The sequence below is a fragment of the Myotis nattereri genome (assembly GCF_964212035.1).
Source record: "Myotis nattereri genome assembly, chromosome: 12".
Taxonomy (NCBI): domain Eukaryota; kingdom Metazoa; phylum Chordata; class Mammalia; order Chiroptera; family Vespertilionidae; genus Myotis; species Myotis nattereri.
Window position 1 is genome coordinate 65,650,408 of NC_138087.1, and position 14,325 is coordinate 65,664,732.

General features: G+C 42.2%; 1 protein-coding gene across 1 annotated transcript in view; it reads right to left on the reverse strand.

The window, feature by feature from the left end:
* Nucleotides 1-14,325, reverse strand: part of SUSD1 (sushi domain containing 1) — a gene marked incomplete at its 5' end in the record, with an annotated part of 84,475 nt that overhangs the window by 51,130 nt on the left and 19,020 nt on the right. Inside the window, 2 exons of the mRNA XM_081103150.1 lie at nt 8,033-8,212; nt 10,997-11,149. Coding sequence (XP_080959276.1) covers nt 8,033-8,212; nt 10,997-11,149 — 333 coding nt within the window. The remainder of the gene's footprint in view (nt 1-8,032; nt 8,213-10,996; nt 11,150-14,325) is intronic.

Below are 14,325 nucleotides of genomic sequence, written 5' to 3' on the forward strand. Positions count from 1 at the left end.
ATCTGAGCAGGGAGGGGAAGGGAAGAAATAAAACATGCTACATTTCTCATGTTGTAGTGAGGAGCTCATAGATACACTTTTATCCAAGAAAACATAATAAATATAAAATACAAAATAAAATGGTCATAATAGTTACAAAGGTAACCAATAGTCCTAGCTATACCTAAATACAGAAAGAAAGAAAAATATGACATTTGGCATTCATTCTGATTTTTAGTTTTCTCCCCATCTGTAGAAAGACAAGAAAATTAAGCACTCCTAATATCTAGGTTTTTAAAACATCAGTCCATTCATTGAGATAAAGCATTCAAAACAGAGAAAAAGATACGATCTGTTTCCAACTCCTCATCAACTATTCTTAGCCTTAGAAATAGGTGGCTACTCTCAAATGAGCTTCTGACACAGAACTGGTGGATTTAATGGAATTGCACTCTTCTCCATCTCATATGGATGCAAAACCCCAGAGTTATTTCCTTGAGGGAGGCCTCTCTCACCTTTTGTCATTGGAGTTATCTCAAAACCCTTAATACAACAGCTCAACCCACCTGCCCAATCACCTGCTCTGAGGTTTTTTTAAAAAGAGTTAGTCTCTGGTCAGTGGAGATTCAAATCAAATCATCAGCAGTTATTGGCACCAGAATGAGGCGGTCATTTCACAAATCCTCCAGCCCTATCTACCTCTCAAGTCCCATGTCTGCTCACAGAGATGTGTGTCCTTTTCATAGATGTTTACCAAACACAAGACCTCCTGGCCCTCATCATGTTTTCCCAGCATCAAGCCTTTAGACACTTATTGGCCCAAAACATTCCGAGACATGAGTATATTTGTGTGTAAATGAGCAACCAACAGAACAGGTGGTTAATGTTTCATAAGACTGCCCAGTCATTGTTGACATCTAAAACATCTTCTAGTTTAAGCCAGGGTTCAGTTACACCAGGAAATAGGTGGAGCATCAGTGAAGACATTGAGGGTATAGGTTTATGCAGGTTTATTGGCCTTGAAGCTGGAATTCTAAACAGCACATTGGAGATGTCTGGGAGGGAACTCAGTGACAGTTGGATTAGGGGAGAAGCACAGATACTAAAGGGGTAAGAGTGCAGAAGGTAAGCCCTAGCCAGTTTGGCTTAGTGGATAGCGTCGGCCTGCGAGCTGAAAGGTCCCAGGTTCAATGCTGGGTTGTGGGCTCGATCCCCAGTGGGGGACTTGTAGGAGGCGGCCAATCTATGATTTTGGTTCAGTGCTAGAGCGCCGGCCCATGGACTGAAGGGTCCCCGGTTCGATTTCAGTCAAGGGCATGTACTAGGTTGCAGGCTCAATCCCTGGCCCTGGTCAGGGCACATGCAGGAGGCAACCAATCGATGTGTCTCTTTCATATCAATGTTTCTCTCTATATATATCTCTCCCCTTCCCTTCCACTACCTCTAAAGATCAATAGAAAAATATATCCTTGGGTGGGGAGTAGCAAAAACAAACAAACAAACAAATAAATAAATAAATAAATAGCATTCATTGAAATCCTACTGAACACGGGTAGTTTATTAGATACATACTATCTTACTTATTCCTCACAGAAACCCTGCAAGGTAGATGTGGTTTTTATTTTTTTCATGTAGTTTATAGATATGAAAATAGAGATCCTAACAGCTTAAGTCACAGTCAAAAGCCACACCCCTAATAAAAGATAGAGCCGTGTCCAAACCAAGGTTTGTGTGACCCCAAAGTCCAGATCCATTCAATCTGGGCAGCCTCACAGTGAAGGGGCCCACTCTAGGCTCTGACTGGGACTAATCTTGCAGGTGAGCTGATACCTCAGGGAAAAAAGGTTGCATGAAGGAATATTTGAATCAATCTGTGACAACTCCCTCTGCCCAATCTTGTCTCTAAGAATTCTCCCAGAGCAAAAGAGCTGCTGGAAATAGATTTCCTCTGCAGTTGTGTGACCCCCTGAAGCTTTCTTGGTACTGATGTTTAACCCCATAGTATGGGGTGTGGCCTGTGTTTGGCCTGGAACATAACCCTGCCACAGATATTGTCAAACTCCCCACCCCCCCTTAAGAGAGATGGCAGACACTGCCACTTCTACTCAGAACAAAAGATGTGAGAAAGCAGATGGCTCCTATTAAGAAATAATCAAAAATCAATCCAATGAGACTGCAATAGGTAATGAAAATATAGTTCTTCATGACCCCAGATCTCTCACCCTCACAAGGAAATACATCACTTAAATAGAGTTTTGAGCCCTGCAGTAGTGGTTCAGTGATTAGAACACCAGCCTATGCACCGAAGGGTCACAGGTTCGATTCCCAGTTAAGGGCATGTACCTGGGTTGCAGGTTCAATCCTTGGCCCCAGTCATGTGCAGAAGGCAACCAATCAATGTGTCTCTCTCACATGGATGCTTCTCTCTCCCCCCACCCCCTTTCCACTCTCTGTAAAATCAATGGAAAAAATATCCTCGGATGAGGATTAACAAAAAAGAATAACAATAAAATAATAATAATAAACAGTTTCTATCCAAAGGAAAGAAAATAATAAGCAGCACAAATCCTGTGCTGCATATATGTTCATTAAAGCACACATTTGTCTGGCTAATTATATTATTAAGTAACGCTTGGAACTGCATCAGGAATACAGTCCACTAATTATGAACATGGCTGGGAATATATCTTACTATCCTATTATCTGTGATTTTATTCAAATGACTGACTTCAAAACAGGTCACCCTGGGGTGGGAAAGGGGGATGTGCTGTGCCGGTTTCAAGGATCACATTTATATTTTAACTTTATTTCATATCTCGAAGGTGAAAATGTTTACCCACATGGCTAGCTTTACTACTCTACCCGAGAAGATATTCCAGAAGGAAATCTGGCATCTAATCAATGACTCACTGTATCACCAACATCACCCACAGTGCCTGCTGCTTATCATACAGTCAGCGCAATAAGGTGGCTGATGACAGAGCACACAGAGTAATAAAAGGCTTTAACCAAGACTGCTTTAGAGACCAATAAAGAACAAGCTGAGAAAGGAAAGGAAAAAGAGACCGATAAGGTCTATAAATTGAGGCAGGCATTTCGCCAACTGCTGGGGAAATGAATGATAGAGCTACTCCACATACTGATCTTGACTGAAAAACACACACAACCATCCCTGACAAATAAACTACTCGATGAAAAGCTTTGGCAAAGGAACAGAAACAAGGGTGAAAACTGAAGAAAATCCCATTAAAGTCAGTTGTCTTCTTTGCCCAGCAATAATAGAAGGAAGTCTCTAACCTTCTCAAATCAGAAGCTTTATGTAACACCTGGAAATTAGTATAATGTGGTAGGTTGTAAGGGTGACAGGCCAATTACATGAGGATCTATATTCATCCCCTGGATCCGATAATTCAGCACTTATACCTTATACTTTCTTCATTTATTTCATTTGTAAAAATTTTCTCTTCTGCTCTTAATGGTAAGCTCTTTGTGGGCTGTGTCTATATCCAATATTTTTCAATATCTCCTGTATTCATGTGAGTAGTTAATATTATGAACATTAATCTCTGTGATATTTATATGTAAAAAATATGCTAAAGAATGGGTCAAAGTGTAACTTTATGACACAGTTTCATGCATTTTATGGCATGTTCCAAATTTGGCCAAATATAGTTTGACCCTCATTCTGGGATCACTTGGGCACTAAACTACATATATCATCGATGTTGGGGGCTGACATCTAATGTCTCGATCTGTGGCAACTTGAACTTAGCAAATGTTATCGTAACCATCAAAGGAAAATGGGTTTCAGTATGCCACAAAGCAGATCCTCCAGAGTAGCTTATTAACTGCTGACACTAAGCTAATGAGCTCATTAGCACCAAAAAAGCCCATTTGCCTTAGGCTGTGAAAGAAAAAAATATTTTTTGATGTACTCTGTATTCTAAAGTCTTCCACGAACTTAGCCTTGACTAACAATACATTTCCTTCAGATAGAGAAAGCTCATTTGGAGAAAAACAAAAGCTATTTCCATACTAGATACTATTTGTTAACAATAAATGTTGACAATAAATTCCTATTACACATAACATTCATTGTCAACAAATAGTATCTAGTATGGAAATAGCTAGAATCTAAACCCTTCAGAAACTGCAGAGGACATTATCATAGGTAAAAGCATGGGTGCTAGAAAGAGAAAAAAAGAGTTTATAAGCACATCTCTTGTAAGGATCTTGCTTCTGTAGAAGTGACAATGGGGTTTGATGCTGTGAGCTGCATATGAACCTTCTTTTTTAAAAAAAAAAATCACTAAAATTCTTCATTTTAATGTTCCAGTTGTAAATAGACTATTTGAATCAAAAACCAATATATTAGGTAAAGTGAAAGCTGAAGAATTGTTGACCTTCCCAGTTTATGATAGGAAGTTTCAGAAAGATCTTGAAATTTATTTTATTTTTGTTAATCCTTACCCAAGAATATTTTTTCCATTGACTTGTAGACAGAGTGGAAAGGAGGGGGATGAAGACAGAAGAAGAGAAACACTGATGAGAGAGACACATCGATTGGTTGCCTCCCGCACATGCCCCAACCTGTGCCCCAAATGGGGCCAGGGATCAAGCCTTCAACTGAGGTTCATGTCCTTGACAGGAATTGAACTGCCACAGGATAAATTGGGGCTGCAGTGCAAGAGTCAATACCACAGTATCTGCCTTTGTCTGCGCCACCTTTTGAGGGGGATTCAGGATGCATCCACAAATAAGGAAACAGTGACTCTAAAGGGCACACTGGATCAGAAGGATTTAATTGACATTTATAGAACATTTCACCCAAAAAAGCAGAATATACATTCTTCTCAGGTGCACATGGATCATTCACAAAGATAGACCACAAGTTAGGACACAAAACAAGTCTCCACAAGTTCGAGAAGGTTGAAATCATATCAAGCATCTTCTCAGATCACAGTGGAATGCAATTAGAACTCAACTACAGTAAAAACACCCAAAACATTAAAAAACTGGAGGCTAAATAGCATGTTTATTGAACAATGAATAGGTTACTAATGAGATCAAGAAAGAAATAAAAAACTTCCTGGAAACAGATGAAAATGAACACACAACAACCCAAAATCTCTGGGACACAGCAAAAGCAGTCTTGAGAGGGAAGTTCATAGCACTACATGCATACCTCAAAAAACAAGAAAAAGCAACAATAAACTATCTAACCCTACAACTTAGAAAACTAGAAAGAGAACAATAAGAAAAGCCCAAAGGAGAAGGAAAGAGATAGTAAGGATTAGAGCAGGAATAAATAACATAGAGACTAAAAAAACAATACAAAAAAGCAATGAAACCAAAAGCTGGTTCTTTGAACGGATAAACAAAATCGAACCATTAGCCAGACTCATCAAGAAACAAAGAGAGAGGGCCCAAATAAATAAAATCAGAAACGAAAGTGGAGAAGTAACCACTGACATCATAGAATGCCACTGAATTGTACACTTACAAATGGTTCAAGTTTTATATTACATGTATTTTGCTACAATTAAGAAATGTAAGGAGGTTGGTATGTCAAGTAGAGGAGGAGCATGTGCAAAGGCCCTGAAGCTAGTCAGAGTCCGGCATGTTGGCTGGGAAAGGGTGATAGGAGATGTAACTGCAGAAAAGACAAAAGGCCAAACCCCTGTTGGGTTCTGAGGCCATAGATAGGAGCTTGGATTTTATTCTAAATAAAGTGGCCAGTCCCATGTTTTTAGAAGAGTTTTAAGCAAGGAGAGAGGATCATTCAATTTATGTTTCAAGAGGTGCATTCCTGGGGAATGGGCTGGAATGGGCAAACCTCAAAGTGGATTCTTAAAAGGACTGTTCAGTAAGAATTCCCAGCTCGAAAGGAAGATGTGGCCCATAAGATAGGGGGCACATCTGGATGATAGATGTCCCCTCTCCCTGTGTGCCCACACTGCAAACCACCCTTCCTCAGTGGGCTCTTACACAGGAAGCAAACACCTCAAAGGGAAGAGCATCAACACCCCTGCCTCCCTGGAACCACCCATGCCCCCATTGGAACTGTCTTAGACTTTGCGTACCCTCCTCACATAAACTTAGGTGTGCACCTGGATATCACAGTGGCGTAGCTGTCTTCTCTCCTCCCAGACTCCGGACTTTCTCAGTCACAGGATCTATCGCATATAACGTGAGACCCAAACTCCATTTTGTTGTTGATGATAAACATGGTCCAAGTGATTCCCTCACCTTGCTCCTGGCTTGGTTGATTTTTTTTAGAAACCTACATTCTTTAAACTGCCACCCACAACTTGCATCTTTTCTGAAAATTAAAAAAGTAGTAATGATAACAAAATGTAGGGAGTGCAAGGTAGAAATGCTATCCTTTCAGCCACATATTTCCATCAAGTCCTACCTACGTCAGAAGAGGAGACCACAGCCCAGCCCGTGTGGTTCAGTGGTTGAGTGTCAACCTATGAACCAGGAGGTCACGGTTTGATTCCCAGTTAGGGCACATGCCAGGGTTGCAGGCTCAATCCCCAGTAGGGGGCACTCAGGAGGCAGTCGATCGATGATTCTCTCTCATCATTGATGTTTCCATCTCTCTCTCCCTCTTCCTTCCTCTCTAAAATAAATAAAAATATGGTTTTTTTTAAAAAAGAAGAGGGGACCACAGGGGCCTGTCATCCTCACTTCCAGCTCTGAGGCCCGCTGGGATGGGGGACCCATGTCACAGGCCCCCCTGCCAAGGCAGCACTGCCACCGGGGGACACAGGAACCGGAAGAACATGAACAACAGGTCCACCAACTGTACCTTCTCTGTCGGGGAAGCCTGTTCTGGGACACAAACGCTGCCATCTGTAATCACAGCTGCTCCCTTCACAAGCACCTGCTCCTCCGCAGCACCCAAGTTCACAGTCAGCTTGTGTTCTTAGTGGAATTCCCAATTCCTGTGGCTTTGTAACTCTGAGCTAAAAATACAGTGCTGGCTGGCACATGGCCCAGATTCTGGAGGCCCCACGCAGACTGCAGGGTAAGTAAGAAGGGGTGGGCTTAGAGAGGGGCAGGCACAGCTCTGAGAAGCCTCCGCCATGTGGTGACAGGGGGGAGGCGGAGGAGGGTGTCAGCAGGCAGAGAGCAGTCATTAGAGGAGGGAAAGAAGTGAAGATCTTCTAAATAACAGTTCTCAGAGGAATATAACAAGCACGCTCTAACCTTCTGTATCCTCAGTCCAATAATCCAGATGGAAATCCCATTTCCAAAGTAATACAAATTGTTTCAGATGGGGTTTCCTGTATAAGTCCTTAGGGAGTTCTTTGAAATGCATTATGACACATTTTAATCTAAGTTCTGCATTTTAATTGATTTATTGAAAGATGCTAGAGCTAAAATATACTTTTAGGATTTCTTACACCTCAGGATGATAATTAACTATTAAAATGTGTTTAGAACCTGAAATCACAAATCAGAGTAGCAAAAGGATTAACTCAGCCAAGCATGTCACTGAGGTTACTTAGTTATGCAATAAATTCAATGAAAACTGGGCTTTGTTATATGTTAAAAATTCCTTCAATTCAGAAAGTACATAAGATATAAAATCACCTAGGACCCACCCACCCCCAGTGCAAATTACCACTTGTTAACATTACTTTTAAATCCTCAACCTTTTTTTTTTTTTTAGAGATAATGGAGGGGAGGGAAGAGAGATGGAGAGAGAAAAACATTGATGTGAGAGAGACACACATCAATTAGTTGCCTTCCATTTGCACCCAACCTGGGCCGGGGATCGAGGTATGTGCCCTTGACCGACAAACCCACGAGAAACAACTTTTTTAAAAGTTGAAAAATAAAAGATGGAATTATCATTATTTGCAGATGAAAGAGGATACTATTCCTGGAAAATCAAAGAGAATTAACTGAAAACCTATTAGGGAAAAAAAGGGATTATTGGGTTTATTCAATTCATTCACCACCCCCACCGAGAAATTTAAGAGAAAACTATGAAAATCTCAACATGGTATAAGCCGTGAACCTGAACCTTTTGAAAACTCACCTTGGCAATTTAATTTGGGGGACTCCCATGTGCCCAAGACTGTGCAGCTTGAAACTATATCTTCCGGGCCACTGAAAAACCCTTCTTTGCAAGCATAACGAACCAGGCTGCCAGGCCCAGAGGTATAATTTCCTATAATATAGGCATCTGGGACCTCAGGAGGAGTGCCACAGTCTATTTCTGCAAATGAATTAATGTCAAATGCATTATTATGTGAATTTTCAAAATTCATCTCTACCTCTACCCCATTCCCCCTCCCTACACACACAGACCCCAGCCTCAGGTTAAATAGGCTGGTTCATTTCCACATGACTTTTGGGCATGTTTCCAATGATTATCTCTCTTCAATCTTCTGACCCGCCATAGGGAATAGCATCTATACCTGCACAAAGCTGAACAAATTCGGCAATCAACCTTCACTAACTCATACTAACTAAAGAGAATCTTTGCCCTGATCAGTTTGGCTCAGTGGATAGAGCATCGGCCTGGGGACTGAAGGGTCCCAGGTTCGATTCCAGTCAAGGGCATGTACCTTGGATGCGGGCACATCCCCAGTAGAGGGTGTGTAGGAGGCAGCTAATCAGTGTTTCTCTCTCATTGATGTTTCTGACTCTCTGTCCCCCTCCCTTCCTCTCTGCAAAAAAATCAATAAAATATATTAAAAAAATAAAAAATGAAAATAAAGATAATCCTAGTCCAATGAAGTGAAAATTTTAAATTGCAAAACACCTTATGATATATAAGCCTTTATCATTTTCAGGGTCACTTTTTTTTTTTTAATTAAATCTTTATTGTTCAGATTATTACATTTGTTCCTCTTTTTTCCCCCCATAACTCCCCTCCTCCCAGTTCCCGCCCCACCATCCGCCCTCACTCCCCACCCACTGTCCTCATCCATAGGTGCACGATTTTTGTCCAGTCTCTTCCCGCATCTCCCACACCCCTTTCCCCCCCAAGAATAGTCAGTCCATTCCCTTTCTATGTCCCTGATTCTATTATAATCACCAGTTCATTCTGTTCATCAGATTATTTATTCACTTGATTCTTAGATTCACTTGTTGATAGATGCATATTTGTTGTTCATAATTTGTATCTTTACCTTTTTCTTCCTCTTCCTCTTCTTAAAGGATACCTTTCAGCATTTCATATAATCCTGGTTTGGTGGTGATGAACTCCTTTAGCTTTTCCTTATCTGTGAAGCTCTTTATCTGACCTTCAATTCTGAATGACAGCTTTGCTGGATAAAGTAATCTTGGTTGTAGGTTCTTGGTATTCATCACTTTGAATATTTCTTGCCACTCCCTTCTGGCCTGCAAAGTTTCTGTTGAGAAATCAGCTGACAGTCGTATGGGTATTCCCTTGTAGGTAACTGAGTTTCTTTCTCTTGCTGTTTTTAAGATTCTCTCTTTATCTTTTGCTCTTGGCATTTTAATTATGATGTGTCTTGGTGTGGTCCTCTTTGGATTCCTTTTGTTTGGGGTTCTCCGCGCTTCTTGGACCTGTAAGTCCATTTCTTTCACCAGGTGAGGGAAGTTTTCTGTCATTATTTCTTCAAATAGGTTTTCAATATCTTGCTCTCTCTCATCTTCTGGCACCCCTATAATTCTGATGTTGGTACGCCTGAAGCTGTCCCAGAGGCTCCTTACACTATCCTCGCATTTTTGGATTCTTTTTTCATTTTGCTTTTCCGGTTGGGTGTTTTTTGCTTCCTCGCATTTCAAATCATTGACTTGATTCTTGCGCTCCTCTGTTCTGCTGTCGGGAGTCTGTATAATATTCTTTATTTCAGTCAGTGTATGCTTAATTTCTAGTTGGTTCCCCAATATAACATCGAGGGTCTCATTAGTTTTCTTGTAGATCTCATTAAGTTTATCGGCGGCTTCTAAACAGTTCTTGAGAGACCTTAAAAGTGTGGTTCTGAACTCTAGATCTTCCATTGACAATTTTGTCCCGTTTCTTTGTCTCCGCATTTTGTTATGCTTCCTTGGTGCACCCCCTAGTGGTCTTTGTTCGTGGTCTTATAGTTAAATCTTGATTGTTGTAGCTAATTCCAGGGAGGGTTTGACCTCCAGGCCAAGTGGCTATGAGAATCAGCTGTGTCAGCAGTGAGAGAACTTCTGTCCTCTAGGGAGGTGCTAATCTAGCCTTTGCTTGCCTGTGTGCAGGGCTTGGGCGGGGCGGGTCGCACAGGATCAACAGGGTGGGCCGGAGAGAGCAGTTATGGCGGCTCTCAGTCCTGTCCCCAGGGGCTCTGCCTCTCTGAGTCCCAGCACCCGCTGCAAAGCTCGGAGAGAAAGCTGCACTCGCTCTGACCGAAGCCAGACAGTCCCGCTTCTCCCGTTTGAGTCTGGGTCCCTAAAGACTCGCCCGGATCTGGAGCTCAGTCTGCGACTCCCTCCTGATTGAAAACGCCAACCGCGCCCTCCGCCACCAGCCTGCTCCGCGCACTCCGCACCTCAGAATTTGACTTCAGCACTGCGCCTCCTCTGAGTGTCCGTATGCGTTTCTCTTTCCTCCTAGTTGTAGGACTTCCACTCAGCCAGCGTTCCAGTGGTTTTGGGTGATGTCCATTCCGTCTTTTAGTTTCACTTTTGAAGTAGTTGTTCAAAGCAGCAAACTCCTGCGTTAACCTATGCCGCCATCTTGGTTCTCCAGGGTCACTTTTGAGATGCTGGTCCCTACCAGATCAGCCGTGTTTTACAAGCTAAGGTAATGGTTACCATCAAAATATCTACTAACTGTTACAAATCCCCAAAGTTTACTAATTTTAGCTTTTTAACATAGCCCCTTCTATCTTGATTAGGTTGCTACTTGCTTATTTCATAGGTTGTATAAATGTGCAAAGGAACTAATAATCTCCACCTACCTCCCCAACAGAGACCCACAGACAGAGGTGAGCGCGGCAGAAAGTCACAACCAACAGGAACGCGCTTTCCGATCTTGCATTCTTCAGCAGAAACCCACCTGTGCATGACGTGGCATCTCTGGTTGGGTGGAAAGGCTCGGGGCCACTCTCTGGCAAGTATCCATCCATACAGTAGCATTCGAAGCTCCCATGAGTGTTCACACATCGTCCTCCTTGCCCACACAGCCCGGGCACCTCACACTCATCTATGTCTTGAGACCCATCCCAAAGAGAAGAGGGAGAGAAAAACAGAAAAAAGAAAAAATGAGGGAAGGGGGATGACATTGTGACAACCATTTCTCACATCCTCAGTCTATGCTTACAAATGGACGCATTTGTGTGCAATAGTATCATGAATTTTATTTTACTTTTTACGGGGTCTTCTCAGATATCCTTCACTAAGAGGTGCTCAGAAGTACTTGTGACCTTGTTCTGGGGCTTTATAAAAACCAACAGCCATCACCAATTTTCTGACACCAAATCAAATGAACAAAAAAACAGCATGTTAATAAATGTCAGCCCTGGCTGGGCGGCTCAGTTGGTTGGAGCGTCCTCCTGTACATCAAAAGGTGGTGTGTTTGATTCCTGGTCAGGGCAAGTAGGGGAGGCAACCCATCGATGTTTCTCACATAGGTGTTTCTCTCTTTCTCTCTCTTCCTTCCTCTCTCTCAAATCAATAAAAACATATCCTCAGGTGCAGATTTAAAAATTCAGTTACTATAAAATAAGAATGGCCTTAATCTCAAACTAAAAATATCTAAAGAACTCCAAACAGAACAATTTAGACAAGAGTGAAAAATGCTTTCAAAAATGAACATAGGATACCAAGACAGATAGTAAGGGGATACTTCAGAAAGATCTCACTAATTTTACCAAGATAACAGGGCCTTAAAACAGGCTTCGAGAAGGGTAAGCCAGGCTTCTTGGCAGACTCCCCCTGACTAAGGATTATGAGAAGTAGCAAGTACAGGGGTAAGAAAAACATACAGTAATTTTGACAGAAATACATTTTTTTCCAAAAAAAACTATGAACAGCATAATTTCATAAAAGAAGGAAGAACATAATCTCAAAATTCTTTTAAATTTGTTTGTGATTTTACTGAAATTCACTATATTCTCCCTTTTCTTTGTTTGTTCTTTGGTCTTAGACCAATGAATACCTCATCACTCACTGATCATTGTTTGGGAACCAGCAATTCACTCAATTGCTGAAGGAGCCCGTACAAGTTACCAATGTTTATTATTATTACTAGGGGCCCGGTGCATGAAATTCGTGCACTGGGAGGGGGGGGGGTGGTCCCTCAGCCCAGCCTGCCCCCTCTCACATACTGGGAGCCCTCAGGGGATGTCCTGCTGACAGCTTAGGCCTGCTCCCTGCTCCCCTTGGGGAGCAGGCCTAAGCCGCAGTCTGGCCTCCCTTTGTGGGAGGCGACTGGGCTGATCAGGGGAAGGCATCAGCCCCATCCCCCCACTACTGCAGCCACTGCCAGTCACCGGAGCCACCAAGGTGTTTTCATCAACACAGACTCCAGTCCCTTCATCATGAAAAAATGACAACTTTCTTTAGACATTTTCAAGATGTGTCTTTCATAGGATATGATTTTTTTTATTATTTTTTTTATCCTTACCTGAGAATATGTTTTCACTGATTTTTAGAGAATGTGGAAGAGAGGAACATCAAAGTGAGAGGAACACTTTGATTGGTTGCCTCCTGCATGAGCGCTGCCCTGGGCCCCAGCCAGGGAAGAGCCTGTAACCTAGGTACATGCCCTTGGTCAGAATTAAACCCAGACCCTGTGGTAGGTAGGCTGAGGCATTATCTATTGAGTCAAACCAGCTCGGGCAGGATATGATATTTCTTAGCCCCTCCAGCAGCAGACCTTCATTTTTTTTCTCCAGGAGTGAGGTGGAAAAACCCTACATCACCTTCTTGGATTCTTATTACCCAAGTTACTAAGAATATTACCAGTGGCATACAGGGAGCTTAGCCAATGAGCGTCAAAAAGGTGTTTCCTCTGTAGTTCACACCAGTCCCCGGCTCGGCCCCTGCCCAGGCCTCAGGCCTCTGGCCAGGGCCTTAAGCCTGGGCAGGGGACCCCCAGCCCTGTGCGATCGCCAGCTCCGCCCCTCCCTAGGCCTCAGGCTTCTGGCCAGGGCGATCGCCGGCTCTGCCTCCTCAGGTGGCATCTGGCACTGCCCGCCCCACCTGCAGTATGCAAATTTAACGGCCATCTTTGTTGGGTTAATTTACATACTCTTCTGATTGGATGGTGGGCATAGCAAAGGTATGGTCAATTAGCATCTTTGTCTTTTATTAGTGTAGATTGTTATTATTATTATTGAATTTACTGGGGTGACATTGGTTAATAAAATTATATAGATTTCAGGGAAAAACTACCAATTCAGATCAACCTACACATTTAGTGCTTCAAACTTTTGGGAACTGTTTGTGGGAGATTGTCTTCAAAGATGGCTGGCAACAATTCTGCTTCTCCCTTTCTCACATGCCACTCCTGCCATCAAGAGTGTGTGGCTCCCTCGGGCTGGCCTTGGGACTTGCTTTGGCCAATAGGACAGGGCAGAAGTAACATTGTGCCTGCTCTGGACCTAACTCGGAAGACACCTGGCAGCTTTCTCTTTCTCTCTTAGAATCCAGTGGCCATGCTGTTAGGAAATCCAGGCTGTTATACTTGGAGCCCACTCAGAGAGGCCCTAGGATGAGACACCATATGAAGGGAGGGCCACATACAGGAGAACTGACCATCAGCACGAAGCCCCTAGACGTGTGAGAGGCCTTCTCTTCCCTCCCAGCCCAGGCCAGCCACCAGCTGAATGTACCTACACAAGTGATAGAACTACCTAGCCATGGAATTGTGAGAAATAATAAATTGCTGTTTTAAGCCACTAAATTTGGGAGTCAGGAGACTAGAATTATGTAGTAATAGATAATTTAGAGATGCAGAAGTCCAAACAAGATTAAGAAGAAACTGTGTCAATAAAAAACAGTGAGGTTTTGAATATTAAAAACAAAATATGAATGCCAAAAATAAAAACTCAATCAATGGAGGCATTGAATAATAGCTCAATCAATGCTGAAAAATAAATGTGCAAATTCCAACTTGAGGAATTCTCCAAAAACACATAGAAAAATAAATTATGTGAGACAGAGTGCAGAACAAAAAAAAACATGAAGATGAATCTAAAATACTTAATATCCGTTTAATTTTTTAGATTATACTTTTTATACTATTCTTGCATTCCTTTTTAACATCTCCCCTCCCACCCCATTCCACTTGGCAACCATCAGTATTCATTTAAGAGAAATTGCAGAAGAGAATGGAGTAAATGTATAAGAATATTTTTTAAAATCCTCAGTTTGTGTATTCAA